General features: G+C 53.6%; 1 protein-coding gene across 1 annotated transcript in view; it reads right to left on the reverse strand.

Annotated features, from left to right (window-relative positions):
* Window positions 1-17163, reverse strand: part of PFKM (phosphofructokinase, muscle) — a 55667-nt gene that overhangs the window by 14241 nt on the left and 24263 nt on the right. The window contains exons 4-14 of the mRNA XM_054012740.1: window positions 15297-15374; window positions 10387-10576; window positions 9272-9437; window positions 8674-8718; window positions 7211-7319; window positions 6029-6124; window positions 5385-5477; window positions 3494-3619; window positions 2729-2793; window positions 1989-2052; window positions 1110-1256 (exon numbers count right to left, since the gene is read on the reverse strand). Of these exons, the coding sequence (XP_053868715.1) occupies window positions 1110-1256; window positions 1989-2052; window positions 2729-2793; window positions 3494-3619; window positions 5385-5477; window positions 6029-6124; window positions 7211-7319; window positions 8674-8718; window positions 9272-9437; window positions 10387-10576; window positions 15297-15374 (1179 nt within the window). The remainder of the gene's footprint in view (window positions 1-1109; window positions 1257-1988; window positions 2053-2728; window positions 2794-3493; window positions 3620-5384; window positions 5478-6028; window positions 6125-7210; window positions 7320-8673; window positions 8719-9271; window positions 9438-10386; window positions 10577-15296; window positions 15375-17163) is intronic.

A 17163-nucleotide genomic window follows, 5' to 3' on the forward strand; every position in this document is an offset into this window, starting at 1 on the left:
AATAACTATTCCCCGGTTTAGAGAGTAAGCAACTGATGTTGGTGTGAGATTGTGGGTTTGATTCTCCAGTGCCCTGCATCCTGTGAGGTCATTTACCCCAGGGCTTCAGAGGCAACAGACAGTGAGGCTGGTCTGTCCAGAGCCGCTCTTACCAGACAGAACTTTCCTAAGCAATTTGAATTGTGTCCTATGGCAGTGGTCTCCAAACTTTTTTGATCGCGCACCCCTATCAGTAAAAAAATTTTGAGCACTCACCCCCTGCTGCGCCGGCTCTACCATTTTTGCCAAAGCAAAAAAAAAAAAAAAAAAAGCCGCTCGGACTCCCGCCCGAACTGAAGACAAAGCAAAAAAAAAAAAAAAAAAAGCGCTCCTCCTGCCGCGCACTCCCAAGGATCCTCTTGCGCACCCCCTACGAAGCACGCACCCCACTTTGGAGACCACTGTCCTATGGGACTGCACCCAATGTCCCCCACGTATGTACAGAGTTAAACACCTTTCAAACACCTTCAGGAAGACACGTTCAAAATCGTTATGTATCGTTCTCAGTGCTGCATCTAACCAGAATCCCCATCAGCGCGGACATTCTTTGGGACACACTTGTGTCTTCTGGAGATGGAAAGGCACCACTGGGCTGAGATACAGATACTGCCCACAGCAGCCTTTGATCCGGTTTCTCTGTCACCCTGTCTGGAAGCCCAATACTAAACCAAGAGCCTTTTCTCTTTCACTTTGATTGTTCACTCCATAACCCCGCCATGTTGAACATCGCCTGACTATGGCTGGAGCCTCGTCATAGGCTCTCCCGTTCAGTTTAGGATCCATAGCCTCCCTGGGCTTGCTCCAGCCTCTCTCTCTAGATCTCCACACCTCTAGCACTACCCTTCTCCAGACACTCTTGCCATGTGTTGTGGAAGAACCTTCTCTTCTGCAGCTGCCGCTCTCTGGAACGGCCTCCCTATCTCATCAGCCCGCTGTTCCGCCTCAGAGTTCCCCCCTCTCCATGGCTCTGAATGTTCCTCTCCTGCTGCTGCTCGTCAGGGCTTTTTACAGCATATGGAGACTCTGTCTGGAGGAAGGATGCTGGAGAGCTGCCTTGTCCTAGATGGTACCTGTCCATGGGCGAGACCATCAAACCCATCGTGCACAGCCAGCATCTTGTGCCCATGGATCAGCCCAATCCTGACGGCCGCCCTCACGGCTGCGTTCATCCCGGAGGCTGGAGCGCCGACGTTCATTACGGCCAGGTTATACCCGCTCTGCAGTGGGGGGAGCAGGAGATGGCATTGAGAAAGAAACAGAGAAAACGGGAATGCTCCCCGAACTGCTGAAATAAGTGGGGAAAGGTCCCACAGCACCAGTACAGCAAGGCCCCGGGGCAATGGCACAGATGTACAGCTTTGGGCTGGCTCATAGTACAGACTTGTAGCCTTGGATTGGCACAGCCACATGGCCCCACAGCATGCTGAGGGTCTAGACCAGCGGTGGGCAACCTGCGGCCCATCAGGGTAATCTGACTGTGGGCCGCGAGACATTTTGCTGATGTTGACCAGGGCCCCCCGCAGCTCCCACTGGCCAGGAATGGCGAACCACGGCCAATGGGAGCTGTGGGAAGCGGCGGCCAGCACATCCCTGTGGCCCGCCGCTTCCCGCAGCTCCCATTGGCCAGGAACGGTGAACCGCAACCACTGGGCGCTACGGGGGGCCGTGCCTGCGGATAGTCATCATCAGCAAAATGTCTCGTGGCCCGCAATCAGATTACCCTGATGGGACGCATGCAGCCTGCGAGCCACGGTTGCCCACCAATGGTCTACACTTTCATTTTCAAAGGGGCCTGGGGCATGAGGCGCCTAACTCCCGTTGAAAACTAACAGGGAGGGTTGGATGCCTATCTGCCTTAGCCTCCTTTGAAAATCCCAGCCCTGATGCATACACAGCTGCGCAGACCGTAAAGAAAACAGACGAGGAGCCACCTGTTGTTTGTTTCGTACCTTTGTAGAGGGTGGGCGCACGTGAGCCAGCAACTTGTAAACGTTCCAGTTATTCTGGAAGCTCCTGCAAGAAAGGAGGGGGGAGTCAGATCTCAAGGCCAGAAGAGGCCACTCTGATCATCTAATCTGACCTCTTGCATCACACAGACCGGAGAACCTCTCCCAGTGAGTCCTGCATCCAGCCCATATCTGGTGGTTGAGCTAGACTATTTTTCATTTCACTATTCCAGCATTGATTTAAAGACTCCAGGGAATGGGGAATCTACCACGTTCCTGGGAAAGTTGTTCCAATGGTTAATTCCCCTCCCTGTAAAAATGGGCACCTTTCTTTTTTGTAGTAGATCAGCATCTTCATGCTGTGGAGGAGGCTGTGAGCTTCGCCTACTTGTAAGTCTCCCAATTAAGCATCATTAGAGGAATGCTGGTTTCTTTTCAGTGCAGTGTGGCTTAGTAGCTAGAGCACTGGACTGGGACTCAGGAGACTTGTGTCCTGGCTCTGCCACTGCCCTGCTGTGTAACCTAGAGCAAGTCACTTCACCCCTCTGTGCCTCAGTTTCCCCATCTGTAAAATGGGGGGTCATAATACTGACTCCTTTGTAAAGCACTGTGAGATCTGCTAATGAAAAGTGCTAGATAAGAGCTAGGGATTATTTATTAATTATTATTATTATAGTATATTTAGAGCCACAATAGGTCCCTGACCCTTTAAATATCTTATTTTAAATAGCACATTCACTTACCTTCCTCTCAATTTAACGGCATCGTCAAATCGTCCCTCATTCATTGCTGTCGTGACATCTTTGGTCTGTGAGGAGGAAGCAGCAGGAAAAAGAAAAGATCTAAAGATCGGTCTCTAAAAATCTCATTTTAACTCGACTGCAATCCCAGATGGAAATTAAGATTAAGCACATACAGGTCTGGAGCAAGGCACTACGGGCCTGGGCTGTATGTTAAGATCAGAATCTGTTTTCATTTAAAAATACTATTCCTGGCTCTTGCAGATGCACAGAAAAGCTTGGAAATGTGACCTGAGACTGACCGAGGCCTGCTGGAGTCTGCAAAGAGCCTGAAACAAGAGCTCCAAGAGGTGTGAACTTTCCCATTCATCTTAAATCTGAAACCTGATACCTCCCTTAGGAGAGGTGGGGCCATGCCCCAGGGCTGGGGGGACAGGACATGAGCCTCAGACACTAGATTGCCTTAATTCATACCTGCTCTCCAGCAGTTCAACCAGTCAACATCAGGAACACTACGATACCTAGAGAACACGGCCCCTGGTGACGTCTAGGTGGATGGCAAGTTGTCATCTCTGCTACTGATTGGCTAAGAACTGTCCATCTGTTTTAAAGCATCTATTTGTATTATTCCCATCCACCCTCTTGTTAGTCTCATCCACCAGTCTTTTAAACTGTAAGCTCTTTGGGGCAGAAGCTGTCATTTACCATATGTTTGTACAGCACCTACAACATTGGACGTGGTTGGAGTGGAGGGAGGGAAATACTCACCACTTGGACACACTCCATGAGAGGCAGGCGGACAGCTTGGTTCCCGGACAGGCTGACGACACATGCTGGGGTATCCGGGGTCCCTTCCAACAAGGCCATGACTGCTTCCACCCCCATTCGGCTTCCCTGAGACACACAGAAGGGGCTTTAGTCCTTGAGGGCTCTATATTTCCTTGGACATCCATATCCCATGCTCCCACTTATACCCTCAATACAGATTCCCCTAAATCAGTCCTTAGGAAGAACTTAAAAAAACCACACTGTAACATACAGATAAGTAGATCTCTTCCCCCAACCCTACCATTGGTGGCTAGTCTACATAGAAGATAACAGCCTACTACTGCTATCAGGTAATGGGGCTACTCCTTTTGTTCTTTCATTTGGAGCTGTAGGTCACAGGTTCAATCCCTACTGATGAATGGAGGGTGGTGGCCCTTTTTAGGACTGGTCAAAAAAATTGCCATTGAAGCTGTTTTTTTAATGTAAAATCCGTTTTTCAGCTAAACTAGTTTTTTCGTAAAAAGTGTCTGCTTTCCAGGAAAATGTTGATTTTTCATTGAAAAAACTGAATATCCAAAACCGGAAATATTTCAGTTCTAAAATGCAATTGTGGTGCTTCATGGGCGCTGTAGTTTGGGTGTCTTATTCCTCCATTCCCCTCTCTGGGCTGGGCTCGCCAACTGGCCAATATTTCCTATAGTGCACCAGGGCCATGCGACTGCCATGAGAGAGAGTCCAGAGGAGAGCAACAACAAAGATAAGTGGTTTAGAAAACCTGACCTCTGAAGAAAGGTTGAAAGAATTGGGCATGTTTAATCGAGAGAAGAGAAGGCTGAAGGGGGTCATGAGAACAGCCTTAGCACATAACATAAGAACGGCCATATTGGGTCAGACCAATGGTCCATCTAGCCCAGTGTCCTGTCTTCCGATAGTGGCCAGTGCCAGGTATTTCAGAGGGAACGAATAGAACAGGGCAATTATTGAGTTATCCATCCCATCACCCAGTCTCAGCTTCTGTCAGTCAGAGGTTTAGGGACACACAGAGCATGGGAATCGTGTCCCTGACCATCTTGGCTAATAGCCATTGAAGGACCAATCCTCCAGGAACGTATCTAGTTCTTTTTTTAACTTAATTATACTACTGGTCTTCACAACATCCCTTGGCAATGGGTTCCACAGGTTGACTGTGTGTTGTGTGCAGGGGCAGCGCGTGAAGCTTCCCCTTGGGGAGGCTAGCACCCCTGCCCCGCCTCTTCCGGCCAAGGCCCTGCCTCTGCATGCTGCTCTTAACCCGCCCCCCATGGCCCTGGCCGGGACTGCAGCGGAGCTCTCAGCCCTGGCCAGAGCTCCAAGCCCGGAGCCTCTTTCCCCGCCCCCCCCGTCTGGGGGCCGCAGCGGAGCCTGGAGCCCCTCCCCCCGTCTACTTGCAGCCCTCACCATTCACTCCCCCACTGTGCCTCTTTTCCCTGAGGCCCTGCCCCCGCACTCCCTCCTTTCCGTTCCCCGAGACTGGAAAAGCTCCATGCCCCTGCTGGAGCAAGAGCTCCTCCAGCCCAGGGGCCAGGGAGATTTTTCCGTGGGCCCCAAATTGGCCAGGACCAGTGTGAAACACTGGTTAAAGAGTGACTCATTGGAACAGGTTCCCTAGGGAGGTTGTTTTTAAGACAAATCCCAGTCAGGGATGATCTAGGTGTGCTTAATCCTGCCTCAGTGCAGGGGGATGCACTGGATGACCTCTCAAGGTCCCTTCCAGCCCTGTGTTCCCATGACTCTATGCTCTGCTCTGGAGTCCCCTGGCTCTGTCTTGAGGGAAGGCCGCAATGGGGGTCATTAGGGTTTGTAAAAGGATCTCAACTAGAAGAAGCATGGAGGAGATAGCAAATGTTCATACCAGGATGCGGTCAAAGGCAGAGGGGGTCCCACCACGCTGCACGTGCCCAAGGATGGTGACTCTCGTGTCATAGCCAAGGCGTTTAACAACCAACTAAAGGGAAGCGAGAAAACGACGGAAGAGATTCATCTTTATCTCAAGAGTCCAGACTGTGACATGAGTGAACATGCAACAGCAGAGACCACTGGAAACGAAGATCCGGGGGCCAGATCCTCAGCCTTCCAATGGAGCCGTGCCGAGCGATTGACACCAGCTGAGGCTCTGCAACCGAGGGTGGTTTTAAAGCTTTCTGCTAGTGGAGCCCTGTCTTGCCCAGCCATAATGTCTGGCTAGCTGTGATCCAGCACAACTCCTGGACAACAAAGAGTACCAGCAAATCTTTAAGGCCTCCAGGCCCTCCAAATCTCGTTAAGGCAGCCATGTGGAAGGCCGCAGGCTCCTCATTCTGTTCGGGCATCTCGGGCAGCACCAAAGAGGGATGCACTTTTGGGGCCATATCTATAGCTGGGGTAAATCGCCAACACGCCGTCGAGCAATGCTGCTTTACAACAGCCGACGAGCCGAGCGTTCGTGGTAATTTGAAAGCAGACAGGTGCATTCTGGGAGATCATGAGAGCACAGAGCTGACCCCAGGCCCCACTCACGTTTTTGATGTTCTCCGAGGTGATGGGTTGGCCCTGCTTGGTGATGGCTCCTTCAGCCACAATAATGATGTTTAGTCTCGATCCCCGGCCTCTTGTCTGAAGGAAAGGAAAGGAGAAAGCAACCCATTGATGTAACGTGTAAAATTGCACACTGCGGGTTGGATTCACCCCCACGCAGGGGACAGAATAGGGCCAATGCACTGCTCTAGTCCCACTTACAGCCGTGGGCTGAAGCAGGATCTAAGCAGAGCGCTGGGTGCTAGCGAGGGCTGGCTGGGAAACCAGAAGTCCATTCTGTGAACAGTTTTGAGCTGTCGACATTCTTGTTCCACGTCAGAAGGACACCGAGGTCCTGCCTGTTTTTTTGTGAACACAGACTGATCCCATGATCAGCATATGACAGCGCACTCACCACTGTGGCCAATCGCCTAGTGGTTAGGGCACTCCCCTGGGATAGTTCAAAACTCTGCTCTGCCGGATTCTGGCAGATCAGATCAGTGGGCTACTCTGGGGTGTCTCTTTCCAGAAAGGTTTCAGAGTGGTAGCCATGTTAGTCTGTATCAGCAAAAAGAACGAGGAGTACTTGTGGCACCTTAGAGACTAATAGATTTATTTGGGCTAAGCCCACGAAAGTACTCCTCGTTCTCTCCAGAAAGCCCATCCAGGATGCGAGAAATGTTTTGTCACAAAATTCCTGACCAATTAGCCTTCCTGTCCCCGGGAACTCCTTCCAGCAGGAGACCGGACCAAATGGAGAAGGGAAAGCATCAAGCTAAATCTAGCTTCAGTTCACACATGGCCCCCCACTTCCACGGTATCTGAGCGCTTCACAATCTTTAAGTAGATTTATGCTCACAATCCTCCTGTGAGGTGGAGCCGTGCTATTATCCACGTGGGGAATTTCAGGCACAGAGAGACAAGGGCTCAGGTGTTTCGGCATCTAATTCCCAGTGATGTCAGTGGGAGTTAGGCACCTAAATACCTCTGAAGAGCTGGGCCCAAGTGACTTGCCAAAGGTCAAACTGGAAGCAGTGGCAGAGCAGGGACTTGAACTCCAGGATCCGACCAGTCCCCTAACCACTAGACCAATGTCCTTCTCAGAGCTTGACTCTCGAGCGTCCTAGCATCCCAATCCGGGATCAAGTCTGTGCAAAGCAGGAGTTGCCTACAAGAGGGGGTTACCTCGATTAGCCTCCTGCACAAGTGTTCCTCCCAGTCATCCTCAGGCGGAGATTCGGGAATGAAAACCCAGTCGGCACCACAAGCCAGGGCCGTTATGAGAGCTAGGTAGCTAAGGTGAGAGAGAAGGAGGAAGGTTAGCGAGCCAGGGGTGTGCTGTGAGTTTTAAAGTTCACGCCTCTTGCTTAGCAAGCGGAGAAGCTGCCGTTGATGGCAAGGGCTGGAGGGAGCTGTTCTGGAAATAACTGCTTGCCGGTTTCAAATTTGCATGCAAAAATAAACTATTCCATGCAGTTCTGTTCGATGCCCTGGGGCACCCCGAGTTCCCTGGCACTCTGTTTCTCTTCTGAACTAACTCTGATGAAATTTCAAACCTCCTGAAGTTTTGGGGGACAATCGGGGGTGGGGTGGGGGACCACACTGCAGACTGAGCTCCCTCAGTTTCCCCTGGGGGACATCTACCCTGGTGCACAAGGGGCCCTGCCCAGCTGAAGGGCGTATGTGGGATTGCAGAGGGACACCAGCCTTGTGCTAGGGGAGAATTCCACCTGCAGCCAACTTAACAAAACTCTTATACAGCCACAGATCTCAAGGTCAAAAGGGACACTCCGCTAGGCTGACCAGACAGCAAGTGTGAAAAATCGGGACTGGGGGGTTGGGGGGTAATAGGAGCCCATATTAAAAAAAGCCCCAAATATCAGGACTATCCCTATAAAATCGGGACATCTGGTTACCCTACATTCCGCTGAGCCCCAGAATTTCAGCCTTGATTTCAATGGAGCGACACCATTTTACACCAGCTGAGAACTGGCCCACTGTCTTCAATGGGAGCGGGATCAAGCCCCCGAGACTCACGACGTGGGACTCGCCGTTTTCCCTTCCCTGACTCAGCCTTTCTTCTCTCCAAACCGGAGGAGTTTCCCCGCTGTTACATTTATTAAACAGCGAGCGAGTCACAACCTTCACTACCGTCCGAACTATAAGACTAATGCTGCTTTTTAGTGGCGGCACAGTGACTCGCCTCGGGCAAGAAATGCCCCTGCAGCCCGCGTCATCAGAGACTCCCATCTGAGTCCTAGCTGGAAAGAGGAGACTATTCTAATAGTGGGTGAGAGAGAGAATGCAGAGAGGCAGTACTAGGCCTACACACCACTTACATGTCATTTAAGCCCTAAGGGCGCATAGGCCTCATACTGCCCATGTGCATCAGGATCAGTTTCACCCAGCTTGATTACAATTAAGAGTGACTTTTTTCCATCCCTGGGTTTTCACTGGTTTTGTGGGTTGGAAAGACAGGCAGGACGGCTTGCCCCTCCGGCCTGTCTTTTCTTGCGATTGGCCCCTCTTTCTAGCCTCTCCATTTCTTGTGAAGCAAGGACCCCGCCTCCCCGTGTGCTGGGCCAAAGGGTCAGGAGGTGGCGAAAATGCAGAACCGTTAAACGCACAGAGAGGAAAGATTTACCCACCCGCAGTGACGGCCCATCACCTCCAGCACAAACGTCCTCTGGTGACTGCAAGAGACAGGAGAGAGAGTGCACCCAGCAGTTACCGCAGTGCAGCAATACCACAGATATATCTACCTAAGTAGCAACAAGGCCTTAATATTGTGGAGACGCAGCTGAGTCCAGTGGATCAGGGCAGAAGACTGGGATTCAGGAGGCCTTGGTACTATACCTGGCGCTCCCGTGTGACCTTTGGCAAGTCATTTCTCCTCCTATGTTTGTCTTGACTTTGCAGATGGTCAGCAGTTGAGGGCTGGGACTGGTTCCCACCACGCATTTGTGCAGCACCTCGTTATTAGCATTATTAATAATCATCTGTGTTGCGTCAGTGCCCAGGAGCCCTAGTCATGGATCAGGGCCCCGTTATGCAAGGTGCTGTACAGACACAGAACACAAAACCAAGTGCAGAAAGGCAGAAAGCTGCCCTATAATGACCCAGGGTGCTAGGCAGTGTGATTGCAGTGTGGACGTACCCTTAGGCTCTGGCATCCCAACACCCCTGCATCCCACCACCGATGCTGAAAAGGAAGAGGTGAGTTGCAGACCCACCCCCAGGCCTCACCTCTGGGCAGTTGTCGTTATAGCATCGACTATCTCCATTATCCTGTGAAGGGCGGAGTCCGTGCCTATCGTCATGTCCGTGCCGCAAAAGTCGTTATCGATGGAGCCGACCATTCCTACAATGTTCAGGTGACTCGAGTTCTTGGCTTCCTCTGCCGTGACGCCACCTGTGGAGAGATTCCATGGGCCCCTTGGAACGCTGACGGTCTGCGGTGAGCTTATCATTGGGCGATGCACATTGAGGCCCTGATTCAGACCCTAGTGAATTCAAGGGGCTTTGGGTAAGGCCCAAAGCCACAGAGTTTAAGGCCAGAAGGAACCACCAGCCCATCTAGTCTGACCTCTTGTACATCACAGGCCACAAAAGGCCACCCCACCACCCCCGTACCAAACACAGCAACCAGACCAAAGCAGTACAGCTCTCAGCAGACTGAACTGTTATGGGCCACAGGCAGAGACCAGGAGGGACATACTGTCCCCCCATGCCCCAGGCCTCTGCAATGGCAGGGGACTGATTCAGTGAGATACACACAAATGATCCTGGTAAGTGACCTGTGCCCATGCTGAAGAGGAAGGCAAACCCCCTCCCCCCAGATCCCTGCCAGTCTGACCGTGTGGAAAATTCCTTCCTGACCCCACAAATGGCCATCATTTAGGGTCTGAGCGTGCGAGCCGAGCCCCTGAGAAATAATTCTCAGTACCACCTCAGCAACGCTTCAAACCCGTCACTTCCTGCTAGAGCCGAATGAGGAACAACATCTGGATGGAAAAACAGGGGAGGGGAAATTTACTAAGTGTTTGTGAATTTTTTTTTCCCACTTCCCAGCAAGCTCTGCTGTCTGGCATTTCCACGCCCTCACCATCTTTGCTCCACTGTGGTCTGCTTGGGGATGTGCGTAGGTGGGGAACCCGGGAGTGAGTGGGCAGTAACACATGTGGGCAGACGGGTGTCCTGGGACGAGACACACACACTAGGAGGTGTCTCCGGGAAGGGAGTGCACTGGTGAGTGGGTGTCTTGGGGGCGGGAGCTGGGGAGATGGCATGCCCTTGGGGCGTGCATAAATAGGCCAGTGTTCCTTGGGGACACTCCACCTATTGCTTTGTCACCATGGTACCTGTTTTAACCAGTTCCACTAGCAAACTGCTCCACTCGGCCCGGAAGGTGTCTGCTCCAGTCAGGCTGCCGTCTCCCCCGATGACACACAGGTTGGTGATGCCTCTCTTCACCAGGTTGCGGGCGGCTTTCAGACGACCCTCGTGCGTGCGGAAGTCCTGGCACCTGGCGCTTCCAATTACAGTGCCGCCCTGGGATGGAGGCAGAAGGCAGGGGTCAATAGGGAACCCCAACACTGTTGTGTGGTGTGTCGCAGGAGCTGATGGAGGCGTGGAGGCCAGCAGGTTGCACGTCAGAGTGGATTCTCGGTGAGACTGACATGGAACAGTTCTGGTGTCCACATTTTAAAAAGGATGTTGACAAATTGGAGAGGACGCAGAAAAGAGTCACAGGGCTGGAGAAAAAAAACTTAAAGAGCTCGATGTGTTTAGTTTATCAGCAAGAAGATGGAGAGGCGGCTTGATTACAGTGTAAAAGTACCTTCCCCGGGAGCGGGCTCCCTAACCAGCCAAGAAAGGCAGGACAAGAACCAAGGGCTGGAAGGTCAAGCCAGACCAATTCAATTTCCAACAGTGAGGATGCTGGAGCAAACCTCCCCAGGGAAGTGGTGGACTCTCCATCCCTTGCTACCTTCAGATCCAGACTGGATGCCTTTCTCAACGATGCTGTTGTCAAACGTACGATATTGGCCTCAACACAGGGGTGAAATGTAATGGCCTGGGCTATCCAGGAGTCCAAACCCGATGATCGAATGGTCCCTTATAGTCTTAAACGCTGAATCTATCTTGGTTACGCCAGGCCTTGCTCTTTACGCTGGCACTTTCCTGCCAGGCGGGCACCCTAGTAGATAGAGGCATAGGCGGCGACTCCGTGGGTGCTCTGAGGCTGGAGCACCCACGGGGAAAAAATGGTGGGCAGCCCCCATATCAGCCCGCCCCTCCCTCCCCCAGCACGTCCCACCCACCAGCGGTCCCCGTGGATCAGCGCCTCCCTGCACTTCCCGCCCTCTGTGAACAGTTGTTCCGTGGTGTGCAGGAGGCTGCGAGGGACAGGGGAGGAGCAAGGATGTGGTGCGCTTGGGGGAGGGGGTGGAGCAGGGATGGGAAGAGGCGGGGCAGGGGTGGGGCCTTGGGGGAAGGAGTGAAGTGAGGATGGGGCCGAGCCAGGGGTCGAGCACCCCCCAGCCCTTTGGAAAGTCAGCGCCTATGGATAGAGCTGCTATGATTCCACTACCATGAGTAGCGCAAACTACATCCTTCCCCCGCCAACCCCACTCCCCCACTGTGGCCCGGTCCTCAGCTGGCGGATGCTCCTGTCGACGGGGAAATAGCCACACTCCATTCAACTATCCTGCTCTCGGCTGAGACACAAGGAGGAACTGGCAGCTTTCGTGAGGGGATAGCGTGTTATCTAGCTAAGGTGCTACCATAGAACCGTAGGATTAGAAGGGGCTGCAAGGGGCAGCTAGTCTAAGCCCCTGCCAAGATGCAGGATTGGTTGTCTCACAGCAGTATCCGCGCACCTCACCATCTGTACCACCTTTACCCTCCCACCCACCCCCGGACGGAGGGAAGTGCTGTGATCCCCATTTCACGGATGGGAAACGGAGGTGCCGAGAAGGGAAATGATTTGCACACAAGAGCAGGGGCTTGAACCCACATCTCCTGAGGGCTGGGCTCATGCCCTAACCACTGGAATCACCCTTCCCCTCTAGCTGGGACTGAAACCCCCGAACATGAGCCATCTGTTTTCAGCCACTACCAGCCTGGGCTGGATTTGAACTGGTGACCTGGAGGGGAAAGGCTCCATCACCGGTTAGCCGTTCCCAAGAGCTGTCCGGTCCTGGTAGCTCTACAGTAGATGTTCAATTTATGCAAGAGATCCCTTGCTCTTTCAGTGATTCCCTGCCGACGGACCCGAGACGTGGTCTGGGTTGCCATTGCCCAGAGACCGTACTGCACTGTGCTGTGTGGCAGGGCTAGTTGCTATTCTACGGGCTGGGCCTGCAGCTGTAATTTCTTGCTGCTCCCTAGCCGCCACGGGATGGCCCGGTAACATGCACAGTATGAATCGTCATTCATCCAGCCTCTGACTGACAGCTTTGCCAGTGGCTCTGACAACCGACAAGAGAGCTCCTGGCTGGAGCCTGTTCTGGACCAGCCGGCTCAGGAGAAGAAGAAACTAGGTTTTAGCCTCCTCGAGAACAGTGGTTCTCAACCAGGGGTCTGGGGCTCCCTGGGGGGCCACGAGCAGGTTTCAGGGGGCCCAGCAACCAGGGCCAGCATTAGACTTGCTGCACCCAGGGCAGAAAGCCGAAGCCCCACCACATGTGGCCTAAGTTCCCTCTAAGGTGCACGCCTGCACGGCTGCACAGGAGGCCACCATAGGCTGTGCACCTCACTCCCCTAGCCTGGGCTGCGGCACGACGAAGAGAGACGCCTCTTCTCCCAGCTCTGGGGCTGCAGCGGGGAGAGAGGACTCCCCCAGCCCCGGAGCTGCTGTGGTGGGGAGAGACACCTCTCCCGCGGCCCCAGCCCCAGAGCTGCTATTGTGGGGAGAGACACCTCTCCCGCTGCCCCAGCCCAAGAGCTGCTGTGGTGGGGAGAGACACCTCGACTCCCCCAGCCCCGGAGCTGCTGTGGTGGGGAGAGACACCTCTCCCATGGTCCCAGCCCCAGAGCTGCTGTGGTGGGGAGAGACACCTCTCCTGCGGCCCCGGCCCCAGAGCTGCTGTGGTGGGGAGAGACACCTCTCCCATGGTCCCAGCCCCAGAGCTGCTGTGGTGGGGAGAGACACCTCTCCCGCGGCCCCAGCCCCAGAGCTGCTGTGGTGGGGAGAGACACCTCTCCCATGGTCCCAGCCCCAGAGCTGCTGTGGTGGGGAGAGGCGCTTCTCCCGCAGCCCCAGCTCCAGAGCTGCTGTGGTGGGGAGAGAGGGCTGGGGGGAGTCCTCTCTCTCTGCTTCAGCCCTGGGGCAGCCTGCACCCCAACCCCCTCATCCCCAGCCCCACCCCAGAGCCTACACCTCCAGACGGAGCCCTCACTCCCCGCCCCCTGCACTCCAACCCTCTGCCCCAGCCCTGAGCCCCTTCCCACACTCCAAACCCCTCAGTCCCACCCCGCCACACATCACCTCCATATTGGTGCACATAGCAAAATTCATTCTGCACATAGAGGGGAAAAATGAGAGGCCACATTGCCCGGGGCCCTGAGCCCTGCCACCTGGGGCTGAAGCCGAAGCCTGAGCAATGTAGCTTCGTGGGGGCCCGGTGGCATGGGGCCCCAGGCAGTTGCCCTGCCTGTTACCCTCTAATGCCAGCCCTGGCTTTTACATGCAGAAAACCAGTTGTTGTGGCTCAGGTGGGCCATGGATTTCTCATAGCATGTTGGGGGGAGGCTCAGAGAGAAAAAGATTAAGACCCCCCCCAGCTCTAGAACACAAGCAGCTATTTATCCATGGCAGCAGTGTCCCACTGCATTCCCCCTCGAGTCCTCTTAGAGGGCGAAGTTCACCTCTGTGCAGGAGGCCAGCACAAGGGCCTAGAACCTGTGTAAGTTCCACATAAGCCTTAAAATGATGCATAGGGCTTGCGCTGATTTCTGCAGAGGGGTCAGTTTTGCCCTTCGATACGGGTCTGAGAGTTAGAATCAGGGTTGAAACAACAACATGTGCACACGTGGGGGGAGAGGGAGGTCTGATTTCATGCCAGTTGATTCCGTCTCGAGGGTGGCACGCTGCCTAGAACTGGGCACAGCCCTGTTCCCTCTGCAGTCCTTGTTTGTGAAACCCGACCCGAGGTCCCCGGTCACAAGCAGGGCTGCTGGCAGCCTTCAGCGCTGATTTCACGTTATTTTAGGGCTCAGACATTCATTGTGACCCCAGCTTCGGGGATATCGTTACATGCAAGTTCCCGAGCCCTTGCCTGTGACCCCGCCGAAGAAAAGGGCAAGATGCTACAATCATTTTCCTCCTGGCAGGAATCCCTTCCGTGAAATTGCAATGACCTTGAAAGTCATTATAAGAATCAATGGGTCTTCCAACCCTGGGAGGACCAGCGGATCCAGTGAAGGCAAAAGTTGTGGTGACTGTGACTTAATGGCATGTTTCCCTGTCCCTGTTGCTAACCTGCTCTTCCCTGGGATGGAGACAATGGTATTCTCTGGGATTCTGGGCCTACTTTATGTTCCCTCATAGCTGCTTGCTTCCGGTAGCTGATTTAGGACTAGATGGTGGGGTGAGCCTTGCTGTATGCCTCCAGGTGCTCCCTTCCTCTCCTGTGCTGGCTCTTCACAGGGCAGGTAGCATTGTGGGGAGGCGGGAAGTAGCTTGCAGGGCTTCTACTCCCATGCATGTGAGTGGGCGGAGCCTGGATTCAGCCCCGCCCCCTCCCTCCAAACTGGCGTGGGAGGGGAAGTATTCTGTGCTGCCAGGTATCCTGGGCTAATCCTAGGGCAGCCCAGCGACACGCCCCCTTTGCTTGGGGTGTGCGGCACAGCCACGATTCATGTGTAACGTGTCTTGTACGCTGGTTCAAAGCCAAGCGCCATAACGCAGGAGGAAAAGCGCTCTTGTATTCCTGCCTGCCAGAGCCTCTGCCTGCGGCCTCCCCCCTGCCGGAGCCTTTCACTGCCGCGGGTAGCTACTACACGGGTAGCACCTGCACTCTACCTGCTGCCGTAAGGGTACACATAGAGGAAAGCAGCTCGCCGCACAAGTTCCAGGACTTTCAATGGGGACATACTTTCCAAAGCCCCTTAAGCACGTTTGAAAATCTGGCCCTTAAGTATCCAAACCCCACTGAAATTCAGTGAGAGTTGGGTGCCTGGCTCCTTTGTAAAGCCCAGCCAGAATAGTGGCCCAGGGCACTGGCTCCCTTCCACAGCCAGCAAGGGGATTCATGCCAGGACCTACCAGCTGAAGCATCATGGAGACGCGTTCCCATGTGGCCTCCTGGATGTTGTCACCGCCGTCCACCAGTCCTTGGTAACCCTAGAACGGAAGGCACAGGAAAGAGATTAGGGGCAAGTCTGAAGGCTTTCCTACGCCAGTTACTGCTAGGATAGATAGATGGACACTTATGGTGATGGATGGACAGAGGGCGCCCACAGGAACTGGGGAGGAGAGTTAAGCAGAGCGAGCCTCAAACTGAATGGAACCATTAACATTCAGATGAGCACTCCCTACCCCTGCACAGACACCTCCCCAGCCCCACACAGAGGTACTTTCTTGCCCATATCCCACCCAATCCATTGCAGGGTTTCAACAATCCCAGCGGCTACTGATTTCAAAGCCTGTATCTCACTGGCCTGTTGTTGACTCAGAGGATTGCACGGACCATTATGGGTAGACCAGAGAGGGTGAGAACTGAAGACAACAGTAGATGTGAGTTCAGTTCTGAACAAAGTATTCTGGGTAGGAAACACGTCCGCGGTCCAGGCACAATATAGGATAGTAAGCAAATAACAGACTGGCAATACAATGAGACACAAGGTGGGCGAGGTGACATCTTTTATTGGACCAACTTCTGTTGGTGAGAGAGACAAGCTTTCGAGCTTACACTGAGTAGGTTTCCCAGACCTGAAGATGAGCTCTAAGTGTCACAGCGAAATACAAGATGGAGCAGATTGTTTAGCACAAGTAGTTAACACATATTTCAAGGGACCATTCAAGGTGAAGTGGCCTGTTAACACCTCTCCAGTCACAGGGAGGAAAGCATGGGGGAAAGCAGTTTGGGGGACGGGGGATGTTAGTGGGTTATAAATTGTAATAAGCCAAAAATCCAGTGTCTATTCAGTCCCTGATTTTTAGTGTCTAGCAAAAACAACGAGGAGTCTTGTAGCACCTTAAACACTAACAGATTTATTTGGGCATAAGCTTTCGTGGGTAAAAACCCCACTTCGTCAGTGTCTAGCAAGGTTCTGAATTTAAGCTCCTAGGCTCGTCTGGTGAAAGTGCGGTGCAGGTTTCCTTGGCAGTACAATGGACTTGGGAGCATTCCTATGCTTGAGCCTACAGCTTCCTCTTCTCCAGTCTGCTTTCTCCTATGCTTATTGCCCTCCCCTTCCACACCTGCTCACACCTTTCCTGGTCTTCCCCCTTAGCCCAACATGCGGCATTAGTTACAATCACTAGGAAGCAGGCACGTGTAATGCTAAGTTCCCTCTAAGCTGCGCGGCTGCGCAGTAGGCTATCAAGGGCCGCGCAGGTGCGCAGCCACAGAGCCTGGACTGGAGAGGTGCCTCTCCCTCGGCCCCGGCCCTGCCACGGCCAGGGAGAGGCACCTCTGTCCCAGCCCCAGAGCTGCCGTGGCTGGGGAAAGGTGCCTCTCCCCCCGGCCTGGGGCTGCTGCAGCAAAAGAGGGCTGGGGGGAGTCCTCTCTCCCTGCTGCAGCCCCGGGGGAGCCTGCACCCCAAACTCCTCATCCCCGGCTCCACCCCAGAGCCCTCACTCCCCACACCCCAATCCTCTGCCCTAGCCCTGAGGCCCCTCCCACACTCTGAACCCCTCGGCCCCAGCCCCGCCACACATCACCTCCATATTGGTGCACATAACAAAATTCATTCTGCACATGGATGTAAAAAATTAGAGGGAACATTTGTATAACGGTCATCTGTCACTGCTGCCCAGATAACATGATCATGGTCATATTAGAAATGATGGCTAGGTGAGTTTTTACAGTGATGGATGGCTCGATGAGTATATGTAGAAATGAATGGAGAGATAGATGCATCTGACTATGCTGATGGATGGATGGATGGGTGGGAATATGATAGATAGA

This window comes from Malaclemys terrapin, chromosome 23 (assembly GCF_027887155.1).
Source record: "Malaclemys terrapin pileata isolate rMalTer1 chromosome 23, rMalTer1.hap1, whole genome shotgun sequence".
Taxonomy (NCBI): domain Eukaryota; kingdom Metazoa; phylum Chordata; order Testudines; family Emydidae; genus Malaclemys; species Malaclemys terrapin.